The sequence below is a fragment of the Miniopterus schreibersii genome, assembly GCF_964146895.1.
Source record: "Miniopterus schreibersii genome assembly, chromosome: 2".
Taxonomy (NCBI): Eukaryota; Metazoa; Chordata; class Mammalia; order Chiroptera; family Miniopteridae; genus Miniopterus; species Miniopterus schreibersii.
The window spans coordinates 6,534,585-6,557,518 of NC_138102.1; the positions used below are offsets into that span (position 1 = coordinate 6,534,585).

Genomic DNA, 22,934 nt, shown 5'->3' on the forward strand with positions numbered 1-22,934 from the left:
GCATGGAGACACTTTGGGTGCATCTTCAAGCTATTCTGTCATCGCTGAGGGAGCTTTCAGAGCAAACAATCAACAGTACCTGCCTAGACTTGGCCTATAAATATTTCTTCTTCAACTCCCTCTTTACCTACAAAGTCAACCTCCCTCTAGATGGAGCCGTTTCTGGTTCAGATCCCAGAGCTCACTCTGATGCTGAAGTTCCCCAGATGAGAGAGAAGACAGGAAGAGCTGGGAACAGGTCACCATTAAATGCCATGTGATCTGGAGTGGGCTTGAGGACAGTGACCCTGCACTGCCACACTCATTACTTCCTTGAATCCCTCTTCTGGTCGACAGGAAAGTCCTTTCTAGAAGGTTCTATTTGTTATTCTCACCAGGAAAGACTCTTGGGTATACATGATACACACGCCACTCAAATGGTCTTAAGCTTTAAAAAAGAAAAACATTATTAGTGCATATAACACAGCTTCAGAGCTGGCTGCATCTAGGTATTCAAATGACGAGAGCAGTAACTTGGGCTGATTCATTGGTCAACTCTGCTTTATTCTGTGTTGGGTCCATTCTGACAGTCCCTCCCCCACAGTGACCACACCAGCTCTATGCTTACATCCCATCATCAGAGCAACCCCAGTACAAGGCGGACTCCTTTTTCAGTGGTCATATGAGGCCGGGCCTGGGGCTGACTCTCATTGGTGTGAATTGGGTCACTTACCCAAAGGAACATCACAGTCCTGTCACCCGAAGAAAGGGTTATGCATGTGTCCTGGGTAGGCAGAGAAACAGAGTCCCCTATAGGGATAGCCTTAGCATTTCATTGTAGTATAACCAGACGATGTACTTGAATAACTATTTCACATGGCTAATAGACTTCCATTACTTTCAGGAGGAATCTTCTTCTATTCTCTGTCTCCATTCTGCCCTCCCCACCCCCCATCACTGCCTGCTCACTTGAGCACACGAAAACCAGTGCCAAACCTCTGACACGCTCTCTGTGTCCCAGACTGGCAAGGCAGCCATCCATCTCCCTATAAACTCTCACACACAGTGCTGCTTTTACCTGGCCTGCCCACTGTGACACTCATTCAATAGGGGGTTTCGTGACTTGACATGGCTCCCCAATATGGTGGTCCCACAGTGCAAGCATCAAAACACAACAGCTTGCCAGGTACGATTCCACCTTTATAGACATTTCACACACTTATGAACAAGATGACTTCTCCAAAATGCATCATCTCTGGCGGCCGTTACCGTGTTCCCATCTTTCCTCTCATTAGATCTGGTGAAAGTTCCCTTTGATGTCTTGCTTCCCTGTCTGTCCGGCCCTCCAGTGGACAGCGCCCCTGTGGGTACCTGAGGCATGGCCCTCAGCTCTCTCCTGGGCGTCGGACGGGTGAGGGCACAAGGCTGGCTTACAGCCTCTTGGTGGACGTTGCGCACGACTGTGGCATGCCAGGATATGAGTCCGGCCTGGAGTGCTGCAGCTCACTTGCAAGCAGATGGAGTCATGTTTTGTCCTTGGGGATATGTCAGAAGGGCGCACTCAAGGCAGGCTTTTGTTAAAGTGTTTAGAGGTGGACGATAGTACAGAAGAAAGCACGGAATTGAGGTTATTAAGAAGTTAGAAAGATAGAAACATTAATGAGAGAGACAGAGGAAATAATACAAATGAAAGGTTCAAACTGCAAAAAAAGGTAGGAGTGAGCCTGGAAGTGAAAAAGAGAAGCGAAAAAATTAATGGAATTGGAAGCGTCAGAATGACCTTGAGGAACGGGTAGAGTTGGTCTAGGTTTGGAGATTACTAAGTGGAAATACGGAAATAAGGAAATATTTGAAAATAGTTTTGTTTTTTTTTAAGTTCTAGCAGGAAGATGAGACTATTGTGTTCTCCAAAAACATTTAAAAATAAAAATTAAATAAATAAAATAAGAGTACCAGAACTGGGAAGAGAGAGAGACAATTACAAGGAATCGAAAGCACGTCCCAGGAAGAATCCAGCTTTCGGGACACAGGGGCACTCAGAGTCCCAGAGCATTAAAATACATTTTCCTGGTAAAGATGCTTTGGGGGGGCTTACTGAGTTATGAGTTTGAAAGACTCTACTGGATCTTTAGGGGAGAGAGTCAGGTTGGTCTGAGCCTGTGACTACCCACAGAATTCGGTCAGCCCCATCCTAGGGAAGAGAAGTCCATGCTGTGCTCTCAGAAGCAAAGGGCCCCGTTAGCTTCCCGATCGCTGACAAGGAACATGGGGGTTTAGCACTTTTTGAATAGCTTTAGAAGGGGAGGGAGGAACTAGAAGTCTCCCCTGCGTTTTACACCCACTGCCATTGGCTGCCACCCCAAGCTTCTAGGGTAGGCATGGGCCTTGCAGGGTGCCTCTTCAGAAGCGGGGCTCCTTGTCACGCTCTTCTCCGCGCCGAGAGCCTCTGCATTCGCGGCAAGGGTTGTCATTAGTTGTCATTGTGCACAAATACTACATTCTCACTGTCAAGGAGTTGACCGCTATTGACAACGATGTGTGCATATTTCTATTCCACCAGTGAATTTATATGCGCATCTGTGTTTAAATTTAAATGGGATAGGTACAGTTTAAAAGGGATTCTGCCAAAGGGTATATCAGAGGGTTTTTTCATGCCAGTACCTGTAGGCATATCTCAAAATACGAGTGCACTAATTAATGTTACCACTACCACATTAATAATTTGGTTGATGCCCGGCAGTGTGGCTCAGTGGTTGAGCATCGGCCTATGATCCAGGAGACCATGGTTCAGTTCCCGGTCACGGCACATGCCCGGGTTGTGGGCTTAATCCCCAGTCAGGGGCATGCAGGAGGCAGCCGATCAGTCACTCTCTCTCATCATTGACGTTTCTCTCTCTCTCTCTCCCTCTCCCTTCCTTTCTCTGAAATCAATAAAGATATATTTAAAAAAAAAAAAGTTAAAATAATTTAGTTGACCCTGGCAGGGTAGCTTAGTTGGTTGGAGTGTCATCCCGCACACCAAAAGGTTGCGGGCTGATTCCCAGCCAGGGCACATACCTCGGTTGCAGGTTCCATCCCTGGTCGGGGCGCATATGGGAGGCAACCAGTGGATGTCTCTCTCTCACATCATTGTTTCTCTATCACTTTCCCTCTCCCTTCCTCTCTAATAATCAATAAAAACATATCCTTGGGTGAGGATTGAAGGAAAATAATAATAGTAATTCAGTTGTTTCTTATATTTTGCTCTTACTATAAAAACAAATCTGTAGTGAATCTGTGTGTTTGTGTGTGTGTGTGTGTATCTGCATATAAATCTTTGTGTATATGTACAATATTTCTTTTGGACAGATTTTTAGAAGTGAAATTGCTGGGTCAAAGGGTATTTTAATTTTTAATTTTGTTAGCTGTTGCCAAACTGCCTTGTAAGTGGGTTTCACACTCTGTACTTCATTAGTGGAAGCTACCCTCTGTTCATAGTCTGCACATAATCATTGTACATAAACAAAACTGTCCAACAAAATGAAAAATATGAATTTTGTCTGACAGCTCAAAGTGACTCCATTTTTATTGTTTTAATTTGCGTTTCCCTAATTACTAGTTAAATTGATGATTTTTAGATACACTGCTTGACCATTTGTACTACTTCTTTTGCTAACTGCTTATTTATTTCTCTGCCCATTTTTTCTATTGAGTTGCTTGACGTTTCCTTTTTAATTTTTAAGACTTTTAGTTTATTCAGCTTATTAACTCTTTGTTCGGTGTGCCGCAGATATTTAATCCCAGGTTTTAACTTTGTTTATGGTGTCTTTTGTCATGTAAAGTGTTCAATTGATATGTAAATTTCCATAACGTTTATCTTTTCATTCATGAATTCTGAGCTGCCAGTCTTCATAAATAAGGACTTTCCCTTTGTAAGATTATACAGAGTACTTTATATCATTTCTTCTGACGCTTTTTATAATTGTGTGGATGGCTTAATGTCCAATTAATCAAGAACATTTTAAAATACCTATTGGAGTAAACAAAACAGGAATCCTCGGAATGGCGTAGTATCTGAGGGTAGGGAAAGGTGATAAAGGAAAACCAGTAGGTGACTCTAATGTGCTTTTAAGATATTATTCTGACTTGTTCAGATCTCACAGTCCTTAGGAACTAAATTCATTCTTCTCTTCATTCAGCAAGTGTATTGTATGCCAGGTCGAGGCCAAGCAGATGCTGGGGGTACAGCAGTGAAGCGGGTCATCCCTCGAGCTTCATGAGACCCCGTCTGAGCTGACTGGAGAGGGAAGTGGGGGGCGGGAGTAAGAGCCCGTTACAGGTCTGCAGGCAGAGGAATTCATGACAATGAAAGGTCTTGTAAACCACGTTAAGGACTTCTAACTACTCAGAAGACAGCGGGGACCAAGTAAAGGAAGTATTTTAGCTAAAGAAATGAAATAATCGAATTTGATTTGATGCCTCAGACTGAAGCGTGAGAATGAATAGTTGAGACAGACTGCAACCTGGGGAACCCAGTTATTATTGCGATCTTGTCAGGAGGTGACCATAGTAGCCTGAAGGGTAGCTTCAGTGAAATGGAAAGAAATAGACTGACTCAAAAGATATCTGAAGTGAAGAAAAGAAGGAACTGGTCATTGATTTGTGCAGAGAAAAAGGAAGGGAGGAGAGGAGTCGGGATGACGTTCGGGTTGCTGCTTAGAGAAACTGGGAGGGTGGGTGGGTGGGTGGGTGGTGGAACTGTCCGCTGGTATACAGTACAGAAGAAGCAGCGTGGTTAGAGAAGATCACATGCGCTTTGTTTTAGACATGTTAAGTTTTTTATGCCTGTGAGATATCCGAGCGGAAGAATCTAGAAGGTAGCTTGTGGGTATGGGGTTCAGGAGTATGACCAGCCTGGAGTCATTAGCATTGAAATGATGTGAACATAGAGACTAAGGTCATCAAGAAAGCTGTTCTAGACAAACCAAGAGGATACAGAAAACCCAGCATCATCCCAGTTCCGTAGTAGAGAGATGAATTTCAAGCATATTTCAGAATGGCGACTTCAGAGAGTAATGCAGGGTACATTTGTACACTTTCAAAGTTCTGAAGTCCACAGATAAACTACTGCCTCAGAATTTCTACCTCTGCCTCTAGCTTGGACTGGAGAAAGAGGCTTCCAATACTGTGGGGGCAGGGGCTGGGCATTATATTTTGAGTTAAACCGAAGATTCACAAAAAGGAGATTTATGACTTTTTATTCAGTCAGTAAATTAAAGTTTTGAAAAACATTAAAATATCCATGGCTGCGTGAAAGAGGAAAGGGGGAGTTTGGACAAGCAGAATCAAAACCAGCATAGAGGGTCACCTAGGAAAGGACTTGGAGTCAGAAATTTTAATCATCTGGCCAAATGTGCCTTGTTTAAATTAGAAAAAATAAATAAATACCAAGAATGATTTTTGAAGAATGCAAGGAACTAGAGCAGGACAGAAACTTTAAATCAAGACCAGAGGTTGGCAAACTATGACCCATGAGCTAAAGCCTGATTTTATAACTAAAGTGTCATTGGAACACAGTCACAGCCATTCATTCACATACTGCCTGTGGCTGGGCTGCTTCAGCGCTTGCTCTAGAAGCAGTTCAGGAGTTGCAGCAGAGACTGTATGGCCCACAGAGCCTAAAATATTTGTCTGGCCCTTTGCATAATAAGTTTGCCAACCACTGTTAAAGTCCAAAGGAAGCTGAAGGAAAGACAAGAGCATGTTTAAAAATGAGAGAGCAATAATAAGGATTGAGTGAAAGCATAAACTATATTATCTACTTTACATCAAAGTACCACTTACATTGAGACACTTAAACTGAACAAAGGCTCTTAATTGACATTGACATTGACATTGTTATTTAACGCGTTTGAACATTTCTGACTTTCTTGAGATTTTTTATGATTAATTCTACTAGATCTCACTTCTACGCCAACATAAATGTAGGCCAGCCTAAGATTCTTGACATTAAAATGGACTCTCGATGATTTTGAGAAGCTCTTCCACGGAGACAATTTTGCTACAATACACATTTGGGCAAGTGGGTCATCAACTTAGTGGTACTGGACAGCCCTCGCCATAGACGTACAAACAAGAATGAAAAACGTTTGCTCAAGTGATAGGGAGCCAGATTCATAACCATCCGTCACTTGTTCGGGCAAGTTACTGATAAACTCAGCAGAAAAATAACAAACAGTGTGCCCCTGCATCTTGGCTGTTGAAAATGAGATTCTTTCTCTGATTGATGTTAGCAGAGAGGCCTGTAAAAATGCATTTCCAACTGATTAGTTCAGAAGGTGTCAATCTCATGCGGTTTTATGACCTGCAGACTACATGCCAGATGTACATTTGCTTTTTATAAACTAACAAAGATGAACGGCTAAAATCGAGCCTTCCTCCTTGGCCACTGTACCATATATTGCCTCCAGAAAGACACCGTGGGAGTATCATGGGGGAAGAGAAGAGAGTGGGGAGCATTTAAACCTTAATTTACCAAGTTCATGGACATGCAATATACTACAGTACTTGGAAGTACTTTCTCTATTGAATAGTTTCTGCTCATGTTAAAGAATGGCTGTTAGGGGAAAACTTGCAGGAATAGCAAATGTTTGTGTTAAATTCTCTCCCAAGCAAATGCATTCTGAATCCATGGAGTTTTATTTTTTAATTGTTTTTTTGAAGTCAGTAATGATATTGGGGCAATAGTTGAGTAGTCTACTATTTTAAAAATCTGAGTCTTAATAACTGTGCTTCTGTTTCTTTGAAAGAGATGGAGGAAAAATACACCATATTGCATTATTATAAAATGTCTTCATGAAGAAAAAGCCTATAACATAGTCTCATCTTTCTTCCCCTAGAAATATTGAGAAATATTTAGACATTTTTCATCTTCATGGCCTTTTGGCTAAGAAAGTAATATTTTGAAAATTTTCATATTAAATTTCAAAGCTCAGTTTCATTTGATTTTATTAAAACATGAATTTAAATATTTTTCAAAGGAATAATATGCAGTTTCAATTAACACATTTTTAGACATGTACATAAAAATCTAACCATCATAAGGAAACAGTATGTCATAATACCTGCCTATTGCGAATTCTGATTCACATGTTTTCATGTGTATAGAAATTGTGGTCACCAAAAAATTTAAATATTAATGTAAAAAGAGCCCAACACCATAAATTTAATTCAAGTATTCACCTGTTAAGCTTTTCTTTTTTTTTAACTACAAGGAAAGGAGTGAGAAGATTTTGAGGTACTGACTCTAGATAAATTAAGTCCTTTGAATTTCAAGTACAGAAAATCCAACCCAAACCAGCAGAGGAAGCAGGGAATGCCTCTGCTTCTAGAACTGGAAAGCCTGGGAGGTCAGCTCGTTGCAAAACCCCTGAGATGTCCCTAGGACCTGCTGTCTGTTCTCTCCGGCCCCTGGCTCTGCTCCCTCGGGGATGGCACTTCCCGGGCAGCTGTAGCCTCCCACGTGGAGCTGGTGGGGGGCCGGGGGGATCTTTTCTCAGCTGCTGGAACTCACTCTGGTTAGACAGTCAGGTCATGTGTACGTTTCTGATGCAAACATGAAGGGGAACATGCACCCGGACTGAGTGGGGGAGGGATGGGCACCCAAATGAGAGTTTAGAGCTGTTGCCCAAAGGAGGGGAGATGGGTGTTAGGAGAAGTCACAAGCATTCACTGTGTCCGTCGGGTGCACAAAACACACAGAGCCGGCCCGACCTCTGTGCCTCGCCTCGCCTGTGTTGCTGTTGACCTGCTTGTAGGCAGCGGAGTAATTCAGTCCATTCGGTTTTCTTCTGTCTCAGTTTGCTGTCAGATAATGAAGGGGCAGGCTTCTATTCGAGTAATAAGAGTAGCCGAAAGCAAAAAGAGAGAGAAAGGAAATGGCTACAGTGTTCTTTAAAAAATAAATAAAAGTTATCTAAAAACACTTGCGTAAATAAAATATATAGGTCAACTAGACTTTCAACTGATTGGCCATAATAGAGTCCCACCAACGTCTGATCCTCGGGTTTTTAAGATTTTGAACTTTTGTCAGTTCTCCCAAAAGTGATCAAGTCTTCAAAGCCCATGTTTTCATTAGGCTATCCTGAGAAATGTCATTGGCAAGCAGGTGAAGTGTATGTATCAGCTGGTCAGGGAAAAATGAGCTTAAAAGATAATGTCATCAAACCATCATGACCTGATACTCTTACCCACTAATGGGTCAGTTTATATGTTTCAAACAAAATGCTGAAACGGACCGTTAAATTCCTTCTGATGTTTCTGGAGGAGGCACTGGCAACGTTTTTCTATCCGTGACTGTTTAATATCAGCATCGCTGTGGGCCAGTTTGGGGGGATAGGTTCTCATCATGTCCAGTATATGGCTTATTTACATTCGCTACATTTTAAATTGACACCCCCATTTTAGGGAGGCATACCGGGGGGTCAGGCTCCTGTTCAGTATATGAGAAATGCCTTCATTTTATTGGGAACAGGCTTTAATCTTCCTTGGGAGAGCAGCATCCTTGAAAGGCAGTTGACTCGTCTCATCTACTTCGTGTTGATGTTTTGGCTTCATTTCACGGACTGTTATTTCCTGACCCTTTCCCAAATTAGAATGTCACCCTGCAGAGGCCCCTGTCCATTTCCCATACACACTTACTATGCTGACTCCTAGTGTGTTTTCTCTAAATATAGAGGGCTTGAGTAATTACACTTAAAACTAGCCCATATTACTTCATACTACTAATAGACTGCTCTAATTAGTCATTTTTTTGTTTCTTACTCAGAATCGACGTAGGATTCTTTTCAGCCATCTCCAATCTAAACATTTACTTTCTACCAAAGCAGCTGCAAGGACTGTGTTTATATTTCATCTGTTTCCAAAAAGTATACCTCATAGGAATTCCTCTTAGATGGGGGGTAGGGGGAACCAATGGTTCAATGTGAAAAAAGCAACCAACAAACAAAACACATTCCACACCGCGGCGTAGAAAGGGGAATTCTCTCACTGGTTTACGTTTCTCTCTGCAGATGGGCTCACTGACTGCATGGACCCCGACTGCTGTTTACAGAGTTCCTGCCAAAGTCAGCCTTACTGCCGCGGACTGCCTGACCCCCAGGACATCATTAGCCAAAGCCTACAGTCACCATCTCAGCAAGCCGCCAAGTCCTTCTACGATCGTATCAGCTTTCTTATAGGGCCTGAGAGCACCCACGTTATACCTGGAGAGAGTCCCTTCAATAAGAGGTAAATGCACCTATTCCTGATACAGATTCTTTATTTTTTTAATCTGCACCAAAGGATATTTTTTCCATTGTTTTTTTTTTTTTTTTAGAGTGGAAGGGAGGGGGAAAGAGGGAGGAACGAAAGAGAGAGAGAGAAACATCGATGTGAGAAACATTGATTGGTTGCTTCCAGTGTGCCCCCTGAATGGGACTGGGGACAGAACCTGCAACCAAGGTACATGCCCTTGACCGGGAATCGAACTCGAGACCCTCTGGTTGGCGGGTTGATGCTCTAACCACTGAGCAACACTAGCCAGGGCCTGATATAGATTCTCAGTGATATCAACAGTTACATGAAATGCTGATGACTGTGAATATGAGGAAAGTGGTTTTTTTTTAAGACAGTTAGTTTCTCTTTCATCAAATTCCTCATCCAACTTCGCATTTCAAGCATTTTTGACACAGTTCACGTACTTGGTCAACTTCAGTGCCTGCGACGTAACAGAACATCCCATTAAGGAGTCAGTAAATCTTCATTTAACTAGTTAGCACAGTTGGGAATGTTTCCAAAGAAGCCATGAAAAGACCCCAAAAAGCAAAAGAGACGTGCACTTTTTTTTTTTTTTTTTTTTTTTAGCTGAGCTCACTAAATAATATAAATTATGAATGAATGAAATGGAACTGCTAACGGCAAGGTGGTCAGATTGCATAAGCCGCGTGACTGGTGCTTTGCAGAGTGGTAATGACCTGAGACTAAACCAGTAAGTGAAAGCAGGTGTCTCGCGTCTCGCTGAGCAAAGGAGATGATTTACTCTGGAACTCCTGGGTCTGCAGCAGTTTCCCAGCATTAATGCCGTTAGACCCAGCAGTTGATTAAAAGTTGTCACACAAATGTTCCTTATTGCCCCCTTAAATCTTGTGCCTCTCGGTCCCTGCAGATTTGCAGATTGCCTCAGAATTAATTGGAAAGTATACTTTTCTTCGTAGAAGCACCAGACGTAGGACTTAGGGAAAAAAGAACAGTTTATCATTTTAAAATTCATCTCTGAATTATTGGTTTGGGTAAGTCTCCAAACCCAGATTGCAGCGAATTAAAACCCAGGATAGAACACGAGGCGTTTAGAGAACGTGAATTCCACGGAATTAAACGGGACACTGTCTTGGGAGTAGTTTGGGTCTGGGTTTTGTGAATAATGGTTGCGTGCGATGCTGTTATTTTATCCTGAGGTTGGATCGTCTCTAAATCATGCATGTGTTGGCCTGAGAAGACAAATTCTCATTCCTGTTCTTCTGCGTTTCCCACAGCCTCGCATCCGTCATCAGAGGCCAAGTCCTGACTGCGGATGGAACTCCGCTGATTGGAGTGAATGTCTCGTTTTTCCATTACCCGGAGTATGGATATACCATCACCCGGCAGGATGGAATGTGAGTTAGTCCCAGCGCACTGTCTCTGTCCGAAGTATCTGAAGTGTAAGAACTAGAGAGTCTTATATCACCCAGCATGTTTTATTGCCCCTCAGAATACAGAAATGCAGCGACGTTTAGGCTCCAGGAATCCGTGACGGTACATGGTGCAGAAACGTAAGAGTCACATGTCCAGATAGTTCTTTAAGATTCGATTTAATTTTCCAGGCATGACGACAGGGTTACAGTTTTGTTCGAGAACGTTCTTTGTCTTAGAGGATTCTTGTTGAAATATTTAGGAGTGACGCTGCGTAACATGCACAACTGAAGCTCGTGATTCTGGAAAGGGAGTGGATGGTAGATAATAAAGCAGATTTGGAAAAACGTAAATAAATTGGTAAATCTAAGTAAAAAGTATGAGTGATCGTTGGATACTTCTTTTGATATTCCTGTAGATCTGAAACGATCTCACACAAAAGCTGGGGGAAAGTTGACTTTCTTTGTCGAGCGTGTTCCTTGCAGGAGGTTAATGGAATAAACTTGGGAGTCGTCGTCGTCTGGGACCCAGGTGACTGGCTAAGTGGACCTTGTTTTCCTCAGGTTTGACTTGGTGGCAAATGGCGGGGCCTCCCTCACCCTGGTGTTTGAGCGCGCCCCTTTCCTCACTCAGCACCACACCGTGTGGGTGCCCTGGAACGTCTTCTACGTGATGGATACCCTGGTCATGAAGAAGGAAGAAAATGACATTCCCAGCTGTGACCTCAGCGGCTTCGTGAGGCCAAACCCGATCATTGTGTCATCGCCTCTATCCACCTTTTTCAGATCTTCTCCGGAGGACAGTCCCATCATTCCTGAGACACAGGTGGGAGATGGGGGCAGGCAGTCCTGTTAAGTAAACCGTATTTAGATCATGCGGCTTCCAAAAGCTGTTCAGGAAGGGTCGCAGAATTCCAGTGCTGTCCTGAATCATTCCACAGAGTGGACGGTCGAATGTCGTGTGTGTGTGTGTGTGTGCGTGTGTGTGTGCACGTGTGAATGTGTGTGCGCACACATGTGCACACACTACATAGGTCTCGTTATAGTGAGATACCTGGTTATTTCTTAAAGGCCTATTCAAAATACTTTTTCTTCAGGCTACATCTGTATATATTTATTAGTTGTAGCCAGATGGAAAAATAGCTTAAACGCAACAGCTAATAATATCTTCGCTCATGTATTCATTCTTTTGTTGGAAAAAGACGTTAGTGCCTGTAGGTACCTCCCTCCTGAATGCCTTGTACAAGGTCATTTCTCTCAGTAACTTATTTTCTTTAAAACAACCATATTTTCACTATTTTATCTACTGAACTATCTGGGCATTGCTTGCTTTCCTATATGTTTCCAATTAGAAATACATTCAGATCTTAAAGGCAGGACATTTGGTACCATATATAATGATGGACTTTATTCATAAATACCTAAGTAAAAATACAAAGTACAGCAGCGCACAGCAGCTTTGTCACAGTCGTTCTTCAAATATTTACGGAATACCTGTTCTGCGCCAGGCACCATTAGAGTGGAACAAATCAGAAAACCAGTCGGATGGAGTGCCTGCTCTCAAGGGGTTTACTAATAGGGAGAGAGAAACAGCGAATGTATAAATACATGTCAGGTTGTGATTGAGACTTACTTCCAAAGAATAAAGTACGGTAACTGGATGGAGGGCAATTTTATAAAGTGTGGTTTGGGAAGATCTCTTTGATAACATGGTATTTCAGCAGAAACTTTAAGTGAAAGAATAAACCTTAGGAATAGAATTCCAGGCAGAGCAAAGAGCAAGTTCAAGTGCTCCGAAGGAACAGCTCGCTTTGCGTGTTCACGGAACGGCCAAGAGCCAGCAGGTATGGCCGGGGTGACGATCATGGTACACAAATCACAAGGCATTGAAGATCATGGTAAGAAGTTCTTACTTTAAGTAAGAAGCCATTGGAGATGGGAACACGGGGCCCCGTCAGGAGGCAGCCACAGAAGAAATGGTGGTGGCCTGGGCAGAGGTGCTTGGTCAAGGTGGTAACTGCTAGCTGTGTAAGAGTGGAGCCCAGGGAAGAGGGTGGACTTAAAGATGTGAATTTGGGAGTCATCAGTGTTATACTTAAAGCATAGGAAGAGGGAATATAGATAGAGATGAGAGGAGGTGAGCCAAGAAGGCCTAAGAGAACAGAGAATGCTCACAGGCGAATGTGATGCAGACGAGACACCTCACTGAGTTACTGCAGTCAGGCAGACTTTGAGCCAAAGCTTTAAGAAATTCATCGTCACCTGTCCGGTTTAGCCCTTCCTCCCCAGGGTCCACCTTGCAGTAACAACTCCTTAGCCAGTCCTAAAATAGACTTAACCTAGAGGCAGTGTCTGTCTATAGGTGGCGGATTTCTAGCAAAGCAGGTCATTGAAATAGGTTTCAAATAGCCAGCAGTTCCAGGAAGACATGAAGGTATGTATTTTTCCATTCCATCATATAGACATCGAACATTTAGCAAAATCTACTGAGAGCGTATTATGTACAAGGTACTTCACTAGGATAAAAAGCGTTAAGACATGCGTCCTGCTGGTGAGCAGTTTAAATGTAGGGCATGTAAGGGGAAAGAGTGAGGCCAGACTGTGAAAGGCCCTGAAATACCATACAGTGGAGACCTGGAGTTCTTTAGGCAGTAGAGAACCAGGGGACCAACGAAGTCTTTTCAGCTTTTCTCTAAAGCTAACTAAGTGACAGAGAGATGGGTGAACAGGCTGGGGTTCACTGTAGCTCCGTGCATATCCAGCGCACAGATGGACAGGGCCCAACAATCACAACGGTGGTGGAAACGGAGAAGAGGGAATGGATTAGACAGAGATTTGGACGGTAAAATTGGCAGGATCCAGCTTGTAACTGAATGCTTAATGGGGTCCAGAATGGGGCTTTCAGATCAGGCAGCTGCCAAAAAATAGGCTGAATGGTCTATGTTTCCCCTCTGGCTGGATTGACTTTTCCCACTAATGCAAACTAACGTGGCCAAGTTAAATGACAGAGGAGAAACGCACGTTTCAATGAACTAAATTACAGGTATGTGTTCCACACAAGTAAGGTTAATGATGACAAAGACAATGATCGGTTATTAAAATTAGGATAACATATTTTGAAATAGAGAAGCAATTCCCAGAAGGTCACAGGAAACACATTAACGAAAGATTGGCTTACATGCAGAAAACTTGTCACATTTATGAGGAATTATTTTGAAAATAAATTAAGAGGAAATAAAGTGTATCTTTCGGTTTCAATGACTTGTATTTTCAGGGCCATTCAGGAGCCACAGAATCTGATTCTCTAACCCACTGACATTTCCCCCCGTGATGGGAGAGCAGTGCACTCTGTTCAGCTTGTTCACCCTACAGTCCAGCAAAAGTACCGTCAACCTTAAATGCAACGGTCTCCCCGATTCTCATAGAGCTCTGAAAAGTTTCATTATGTTCAAAAATTTTTTTGCTTAAGACAGTCTGTGTCTGAACTTAGTCGATGTGTTTGGTAAAGAAACCCTGACTGTAATAAATTGGCATATCAAAGTACAGCAATGCCTTCTTAATCTATTACAGGGCGTCGGCATGTCCCTTTTCATGCCAACACGGATCACACACCGGAATGGAAGCTTGTTTAGTTCATTCCTTGTGCTACTTCCAGCCATTTCATTGTCCCCATCGACACAGACAGCTGCCCCCTCAGCATCTAGGGTTCCACTTACGTTGTTAAAATTTGGAGATGGCGGATGTATATCATTCCTGTGTTCTGTGTGAGAGGAGTTGGGGGAGAGAAACACTTCTGAGCACTGGATCTGTATTCTAAGATTTTCTAACGTGAAAAGGCAGCCCTTTATGTCGGCATAGTGAAGCGTGGTCGGGCAATGTGAGGAAGCCCCTGGGAACGCTGGGTAATTCTCGGCCGGGAAGGTGGTGGTTTCTGCACAGGTTCTGGAACATAGAGAGCCCTGTACTTTGCAGTGTATGTAGTAAGTCGTTGAAGAGCTGCCGTTATTAACCGAACTAATAGGGGCGTTAGCAAGGGGAATCTGGACTGTTGAGGAAGACTTTTATATACCAGGTAAAATACATCTTTCAAAATAACTAAGTACTGTTTTCACATAATGTATTTCGCATACGTCAGTGTAAATTTGTTGGCATTCATTGAGCTAGTCACATCGATGGGTAAACTGCAGGATTAAGAACATGATTTTTTTTAAATGTATAAAGTAGATCATTCTTAGCAGGTAATTAACTTTTTACAGTCCAGTTTCAATTCAGAAAGTACCTATTGAGGGTACTGTGTGCATTCAATGACACGTTAGTTGTTCACAGGGGCGGGGGTGGTTTACGTGGCTTTTAACTCTTAATTCATTTACCGTCATATCAACAATCAGTGCTGAGTCCTAGCTCAGTGTTTAACTAATCATGAGACTGTCTTATTATTATATTACCTCTCGACAGGGATGTGGAATGTGCTACAATTGAAACAAGGTGAACTGGTCTTTTTTGTCATTCCTGCCTTTGTAGGCTGCGCCCAGCCAGGGGATGTGGCCACAGCAGAGGTTGAACCCCTAATTGAGCCAGCCAGCCGAGGCCAGCTCTGTGCCTAGGCCCCATCCCTGTTCCGAGCCAAGCGTCTGAGGCACGTCTGCTCCGGTTCCCCAGGGCAGCGGGGACGAAGGATGGGCTAGCGAGACGCCCCTGTGACTGTCAGCCCGCAAGCCAGCGCATGTCAGCTGCCGGGCAGTCACAGCGGCTCCTGTATGAGGAGCAGCGCCCGAGGCGTGAGCGACTCGGCAGGAATGACAGGAAGCCCGTAGCGCCCGGCCGCTGTGGCTCAGTTGGTTGAGAGTCATCCTGGGCACTGAGGCCACTGCTTCCATTCCAGTCGGGGCCCAGGCCCCGGTTTCGGGCCTGAAGCCCAGTAGGGGGAGTTCAGGAGGCAGCTGATTGATGTTTCTCTCATCACTGTTTCTCTCTCTCTAAAAAAAATCAATAAAAATATGTAAAGAGAAGAGAGAAAAGCTTGTGGGAGGAGCAGAATGGGCTGGCGCAGTGTTTCAGCTGTTGAAGGAGGTGGGTGTTTAGGAGCAGGGGCCCTCTGGATACATTGTATCTCATCATTGTCCGTGACCGCAGCGGAGCTTTAGGAGCAGGGCTCTTTGGATACATTGTATCTCATTGTTGTCCGGGACCACAGCGGAGCTTTCACTTTGTTCAAACCTAGGTGCTCCACGAAGAAACCACGATTCCCGGAACAGATCTGAAACTTTCCTACCTGAGTTCCAGAGCTGCCGGCTACAAGTCAGTTCTCAAGATCACCATGACCCAGTCCGTTATTCCGTTTAACCTGATGAAGGTTCACCTCATGGTCGCTGTAGTAGGAAGGCTCTTTCAGAAGTGGTTTCCTGCCTCGCCAAACTTGGCCTATACTTTTATATGGGATAAAACAGACGCGTACAATCAGAAGGTCTACGGTCTATCTGAGGCTGTTGGTAAGTTCCATGTAAATAAATATATTCTGCATTTTAAAAAAAAGTGTCTTGATTCAGAACTAACTTAAATATAATTGATAACCCATGGAAACTAATGGATGAACAGGTAGAAAGGCAGTAGGATTGTCATAGAGAAGTCACCCACTGGTTGGTTCAGATACACCGCAGGAAAAAGGAATGTTTTCCATGCAAGGGGACAAAAGATCATTTTTTTCTTTCTGAAGTAATACCTTAGAAGAATGTTCTGGATGAGATTTCAGGTTGTCATTTTCTTTTCATGTATTTCCTTTGTCGTGTCCCTTCCTTTTTTTATTTTCTTGTTTTCTTTATAATTTTATCTTCCTAGCTTTCCTTATTTTTTTTATGTCTTTCTGTATCTAGTAACTAGTGTCATTTTGATTCATAGTGATGTTTAACAGGACATCAGACAACATTTGTGCCTAAAAATTCTTTAGCTTTTTTGACTAGAAGGACCCATCACGTCAAGGAAAGGATATTCTTAAACATCACTCAAACCAGTCGTTTCACTGGGTGACTAGGCAGTGTAATCACAGTTTGACATGTTGAGAAATACATGGAATAGCGTCAGACTCAGGCTCAGAGCAGCGAAAACTAAGGCTAACTATGTCCTTTGTTCTATGAGTTTTTCATAAAACAAACATTGTATTAGGAATTAATATATAATTTGGACTTGAATTAATTCAGATCAATCAGATAATCGCCATGTCTCCCTTCTCTTTGTTTTAAATTTTAAAATCCATGTTTCATTGTGAACTCTAAGGTTTTTCTGTTGTGACTTGTTCATATTAATTTACTGTTCATTTTACTGTTCATTCCTGATAACATGAATATAATATCATAATATATGTCATAACATGAATATCTTTTTGCTGTATTGAATCTTACTTATTGTAAATGTTTTCTATAACTTAATACTTTTGGAAACTAAATAGCTCTAATAATTCAGATAGGAAATAGGATTTTTAGTTGTGATCATCTGATCACCATTTGGGACTGATTTATCTGATCTAATTACTTAAGCAGTTGCCCAACCTGAACTTCATTTTGTGCTCTAAACCCCTTGTAAAGAGTAGTGCAGGAAAAAAAAAAATACTAGTTTTCTATTAAGTCATTATAAAAATATTTGAAGATAATTTTTTTTAGAAAAACATATTTTATGTGATCAAATCTTCTCATATAAAAAAAATAACTCTACCCATAAACAAATGGAGATGTCATCTCAGAACACAATTGTGAGAAAGCAGTTTTATCTATCAGTTGGTGAGGTGAATTGTATTTCTGCTGTAGTTGACCCGGTGGACTGTGCTTTGTCTCGATTGCAGTGTCAGTGGGCTATGAATACGAGTCGTGTTTGGACCTGACCCTGTGGGAGAAGAGGACTGCCATTCTGCAAGGGTGTGAGCTAGATGCCTCCAACATGGGCGGCTGGACACTGGATAAGCATCATGTGCTGGACATTCAGAACGGTAAGACCTTATTCACAGAAAGTTAATATTGCTCACCTTCAAACTGACTAGACAGCAGCAACATTTTATTCTATGTGCGATAGGCTTAGAATTAATAGGAAAAAATAAGGCTACACAATTGACCTTGAACAACACGGAGATTAGGGGCGCCGACCCCCTGCACAAAGTCGGCATATAACTTCTGACTCTCCCAAAACTCAACTACTAATAGCCTACTGTTCACCAGAAGCCTTACCGATGACATAAACAGTCAATTAACATGTATGTTGTATTTTATATGTATTATATACTGTATTCTTACAATAAAGTCAGCTAGAGAAAAGAAAATCTTATTAAGAAAATCATAAGGGCCCTGGCCGGTGTGGCTCAGCTGCTTGGGCGCCATCCTGTGCACTGAGAGGTTGCCAGTTCGATTGCCAGTCAGGGCACATGCTTGGGTTTTGGGCTTGATCCCCAGCAGGGGGTGTGCAGGAGGCAGCCGATCGATGTTTCACGCTCACATCTGTGTTTCTCTCTCTTTCTTCCTCTCCTTTCCTCTCTCTCTAAAACAATCAATTAAAAATTATTTTTTAAAAATGATCTACTCTTTTTAAAAAAAAAAAAGCATAATACATTTACAGTACTATACAAATTATTGAAAAAAAATCCATGTATCAGTGGACCCACACATTTCAAGCCCATGTTCAAGGCTCAACTGTACTTTTAAAGCCTATAAAAGCCTGAAGCAGGGACTACATGGCACTCTCCTCACAAATGTTCACATGTTCATCAGGAAAATCGTTTACCCATTAGAATGTAAGGGACTGGCTCTGGTGCCGCATTGAAAGGCATCTTCGCCACGGATTGGCCCAGGAGTGTCTGACTCTACTGGGAGTTAATGAGTTGACCCAAATGCTTTCAGAAGGTTTACCCAAAGTAAAGGGAGGGGAATTTTTTTTTTTTAAGTAAAGAAAAAATAAAAATCCATGTTACTTTACCAGAATATTTCTAACAGATCTTAACCCTTAGGTAATTAGTCTGTTGAGTATCTCGATTGTTTTTCACTTCTTCTTAGAGTGTATTTGAGAAAAAAATATTCTTACACTCAAATTGGGTTACATAATATTGTTAATTGACTTTTCAAATATTGGGGGGAAAATGAAAAATCTGAGAAAAAAGCAAGAATCCAGAATAAAACTTGTGGTTGACTTTATATAAAATACAAGCGAATGTGTTCTGAAAAAACATATTTTAGCCATCACAAACCAAAAGAAATGAATTACTTACAAAATTTGACCAGCTTAATCTCATAAAGAATATAATTTATACTAAGCAATTCCCATTGTCTTTACATTTTGGGCACATTCTGGCAACAGCTCAGATAATTTATGAGGACTTTGCTAGAAAAGCAGAACCTTAAGGTAACTTAATCTAGATCCTGTCCTGAAGCGTATCGTGCTGGTAACTCTACTCTCCTTTTACAAATAGCCAGAGAAGGAGATTTCAGTTTTGATGAAATAATCTAGCTTTAGCTTTGGTTTTGCAGAGGTTTTTGGACAATTCAGATGTTGAATTTTGCATTCAGTAGGACTAAATATTTGACTATGATTAATGGTCACTTTTTCAGATTAATGTTGCTTTGATATTCATTTTTTTATTTGTCTTTATTGTTCAGAGTATTACAGATGTCCCCCTTTCCCCCCTTCGACCCCCCCACTCCCCTCCCCCCAGGCCTTCACCACACTATTGCCTGTGTCAGTAGGTTATGCATATATGCATGTAAGTTCCTTGGTTAATTTCTTCCTGTCTGTCCCTCACCCCTTCCCTCTGTTTTATTCAATTTGGAGAGGATGCATTTTAAACTCCAAATATACTCAGTCTACAGCAGTGTCCAAGGCGGTGCTTGAACATGCTGTTTGATACCTTACCTCCAGAAGAGAACAGGACCGAGCGGATCCGTGGGAAAAACAGACGAGAAAAGCCCTTCACACCTTTCCTCTTGTGCAGCAGCACTAGCTCTACTCCCTTTCTGACTGTGTCCTGGACATGAACTTGTAGTTCAGTTTGCAGCCCCGAGGTTTGGGAGCAGAGCCTATAACTAGTGCCCGGTGGAGCACACACTTTGAGGGAGTGAGCCTCCCGACCAAGGAAGGTGCTGCCTGTGTTCTGTCTCATCCTCACGGTGTCTGAGCAGCGGTGGCTTCCGTGTGTGTCAGTAACACAGGCTTCCTTGTGGTCTTTCAGAGTGAAAAGCCACGTGCCAGCCATGCTGGTAGCTGCTCTTGATGAAATTATTTAAATTCTATTTCACACAATCTGACATACTGCTATGGACCTTCAGAAGTTCTTTATAAGCAAAACTAGTGGAAAGCTCTATGGATATACTTTAGGTATTAGGAGAATGTAGGGTGAAGGTAATAACCATTTAGCCCCGGAATTTCCCCCAAGAGATTATGAACTACTAGGGAGACTACAAGCCAAGAGCTCTGGGAAAGCCCATCCCTCTGGAATCCAACACCGTTGTGGTAGCCCACGCTCAGGATAGTATTCGGTGGATTGAGAAACTCATAGATATTCTGTATATGCATGTATGATACAAATGCACGCACACACTCTACCAGAATAATGTATCAGCTCAGATGAAAAAAGTAGACTACTCAAAAAGTCTGTCCTCCAGAAAAAAAATGTTATAAATTATAAAATACATGTTATTTTGAAATGCGAGGTAACCTATTTGTGGAGCGAACTGAACGTGATTTGAGATTTTATCCCAGAACAGTTTGACAAGCAGTGGCTTTTCAAAGTGACATGTGTCTAATTGAATAAACAAAGTTATTTGCAATCATGACAGGGTGGATGAGCTATGACAATATATTAAGGAAGAAAGGAAGGCAAAACTGTAGACAGTGACAGGAGCTCGTGCAGGCTCCCTGGAACATGGAAATAAATATTCTGATGTTCATCTTTCTGTTCTGTCATAATAGAGAGAATCGTGAAAGACCAATCGTTCACGGTAATGACTGAACTAGTCGGGCGCAGTAGGGCGTGGCTGGCTCTTAGGATTCCTCTGATTAAAATTATAGAACTGGCTCCTATAGGAAATTATAGTTCTGTAATTGTCAAATAACATAAGCACAGAAAGAAGGATCTTAGGTATCATTCATGTATTCTTTGAATATCAAAAGCAAAATGCATTTTATCTGTTGTTATGATATAGTCTTATTTAGATTATTTTTTCTTAAATATGAATAAGCCTGTTTTCTCTTTCCTGCTTCCCTTATGTAAATGTGCTATGATTGTTACATCACCCAAGTAGCAAAGCATTAAAAAAGTAATCCTAGAACCCACCTTTAAAATGTGCTGAGCTATAAGGGGAACATAATTATTTTTATCTCCACTTTAAAATTATCCAAGAGTGGGAGGGGGAAAAAAACACTCAGGTTTCCTGTTTGCACTTTCATGGGATGGATTCTTTTAATAGTTTGTCTGCTAAAAAATCTAAGTGTTGGCTTGGAGAACCGCATCGCAATGTATATAACATTCAGTGAGTATAACATGTACAGCTCCAAAGTCAGAGCAGCAGGTGGTTTATACAGATGACAGGTTGAGAAGGGCCATGAAATGTGTACGGAGCGAGGACAGCTGGCCATGCACTGTGCCTCGGACAGAAGTGGAACCCTTGATTTATGTAGAATCATGATAAATCAATAAAATTAGAAGCTCAACTCAAATCTACTTTCTAACTACGAAAATATTTAATAGTCACTTGGGACTTTTTCTCAGATTTTCGTTGAAGACCATAAAGGAGCAGATCGGCATTTTGTCTTCTTAAAATTATTGGCATTTTCATACGTAAAGGAGAATCCACTTTAAATAATAAATTTCCCTTCCACAACAGCTTTGTCTGAAATTTTGAATAACTGTAGGTGTATGCCTTCCTGTATCAGACAGGAGGATAAACACGAAGAATATTCTTTGACAGTGTACTAGAACATTGGAGGTTCGCTATACACTTTTTGACTTTGTTTTCCATAAAGTATTTTTAACTTTAAAAGACCAGTGATGGGTCCTGCCTGGCTGGATAGCTCAGATGGTTAGAACATCATTCTGATACACTAAGGTTGCAAGTTCAGTCCCTGGTCAGGGCACATATAAGAATCAGCCAGTGATGCAGAAATAAGTGGAACAGCAAATCGATGTTTCTCTCTCCCTCTCCCTCCCTACCTCTTAAAAAATGAAATAAATACATACATACATACATACCAATGATAAACTCTAAAGGAAGAAATTCATATTATGGTGCACATATTTAATAATTGGTTCAACATAATATTTTCAACATCATTTCACCATTAGGTAAACTTGTTATCCCCTAAAGGACATTCTGTAGAACATGGGTCTCAAACTTGGTTGCACCTTAGGATTTTCTGTAGTTTTCTAAAATCTCAATGCCAAGGCTACACCCACACCAACTAAATCAGAATCTCCTGGGTGAGATCCAAGCATTGGTATTTTAACGGCTCCCCAGTCAGTGCCAATGTGTAGCCAAGTTTGAGAATCACTGATACTGAGAATTCGGGTTTTTCCTTTTTCTTGTTAGTCCTTTGTTTCTTTCACCAGACATTCTTTAAATTTCCAGTAGACAGCATTTTTTTCATGTATATCCTGTGTCTTTTGTAATATGATATTGTACCCGAGGTAACTGAATGGAGTTCTTTCCAATAGAACTTTAAGTAAAAGTTTTTCCAATCCCAACCTAAATGGCACTGGATTATAGTTAGATTTATATGAGCCTCTTTGCTTTCATCTCTGCACTTTTGGTTGTAAGAACAATGCGTTTTATTTCTTCTAGGTATACTGTACAAGGGAAACGGGGAAAACCAGTTCATCTCCCAGCAGCCCCCAGTTGTCAGCAGCATCATGGGCAACGGACGGAGGCGCAGCATCTCGTGCCCGAGCTGCAACGGTCAGGCGGATGGTAATAAACTGTTGGCCCCGGTGGCATTGGCTTGTGGAATCGACGGCAGCCTGTATGTGGGGGATTTCAACTATGTTCGCCGGATATTCCCTTCCGGAAACGTAACCAGTGTTCTAGAACTAAGGTACGTCTTTCCTTTGTTTGGGATTTTAATGAAAGCTAAACATGCCTTTGTAAAAATATATGTATATTAAATTTAATGTCCTAATTTATTTATTTAAATGTGCCTTCCCAATGTTTCAGATTTTCTCTAGAAAGGATTTGGATTCTTGGTTAAAGTTAGGAAAAGCACAACGTGTATATATTTTGCCGTAAATACATAAACAGGTATAAAGTC

General features: G+C 41.8%; 1 protein-coding gene across 6 annotated transcripts in view; it reads left to right on the forward strand.

The window, feature by feature from the left end:
• TENM3 (teneurin transmembrane protein 3) overlaps positions 1-22,934 on the forward strand; it is a 613,031-nt gene that overhangs the window by 541,756 nt on the left and 48,341 nt on the right. For all 6 annotated transcript variants that reach the window (XM_081130530.1, XM_081130532.1, XM_081130534.1 and 3 more), the window contains 6 exons: positions 9,030-9,246; positions 10,530-10,649; positions 11,229-11,490; positions 15,886-16,153; positions 17,497-17,640; positions 22,472-22,721. In XM_081130530.1, the coding sequence (XP_080986656.1) occupies positions 9,030-9,246; positions 10,530-10,649; positions 11,229-11,490; positions 15,886-16,153; positions 17,497-17,640; positions 22,472-22,721 (1,261 nt within the window). The remainder of the gene's footprint in view (positions 1-9,029; positions 9,247-10,529; positions 10,650-11,228; positions 11,491-15,885; positions 16,154-17,496; positions 17,641-22,471; positions 22,722-22,934) is intronic.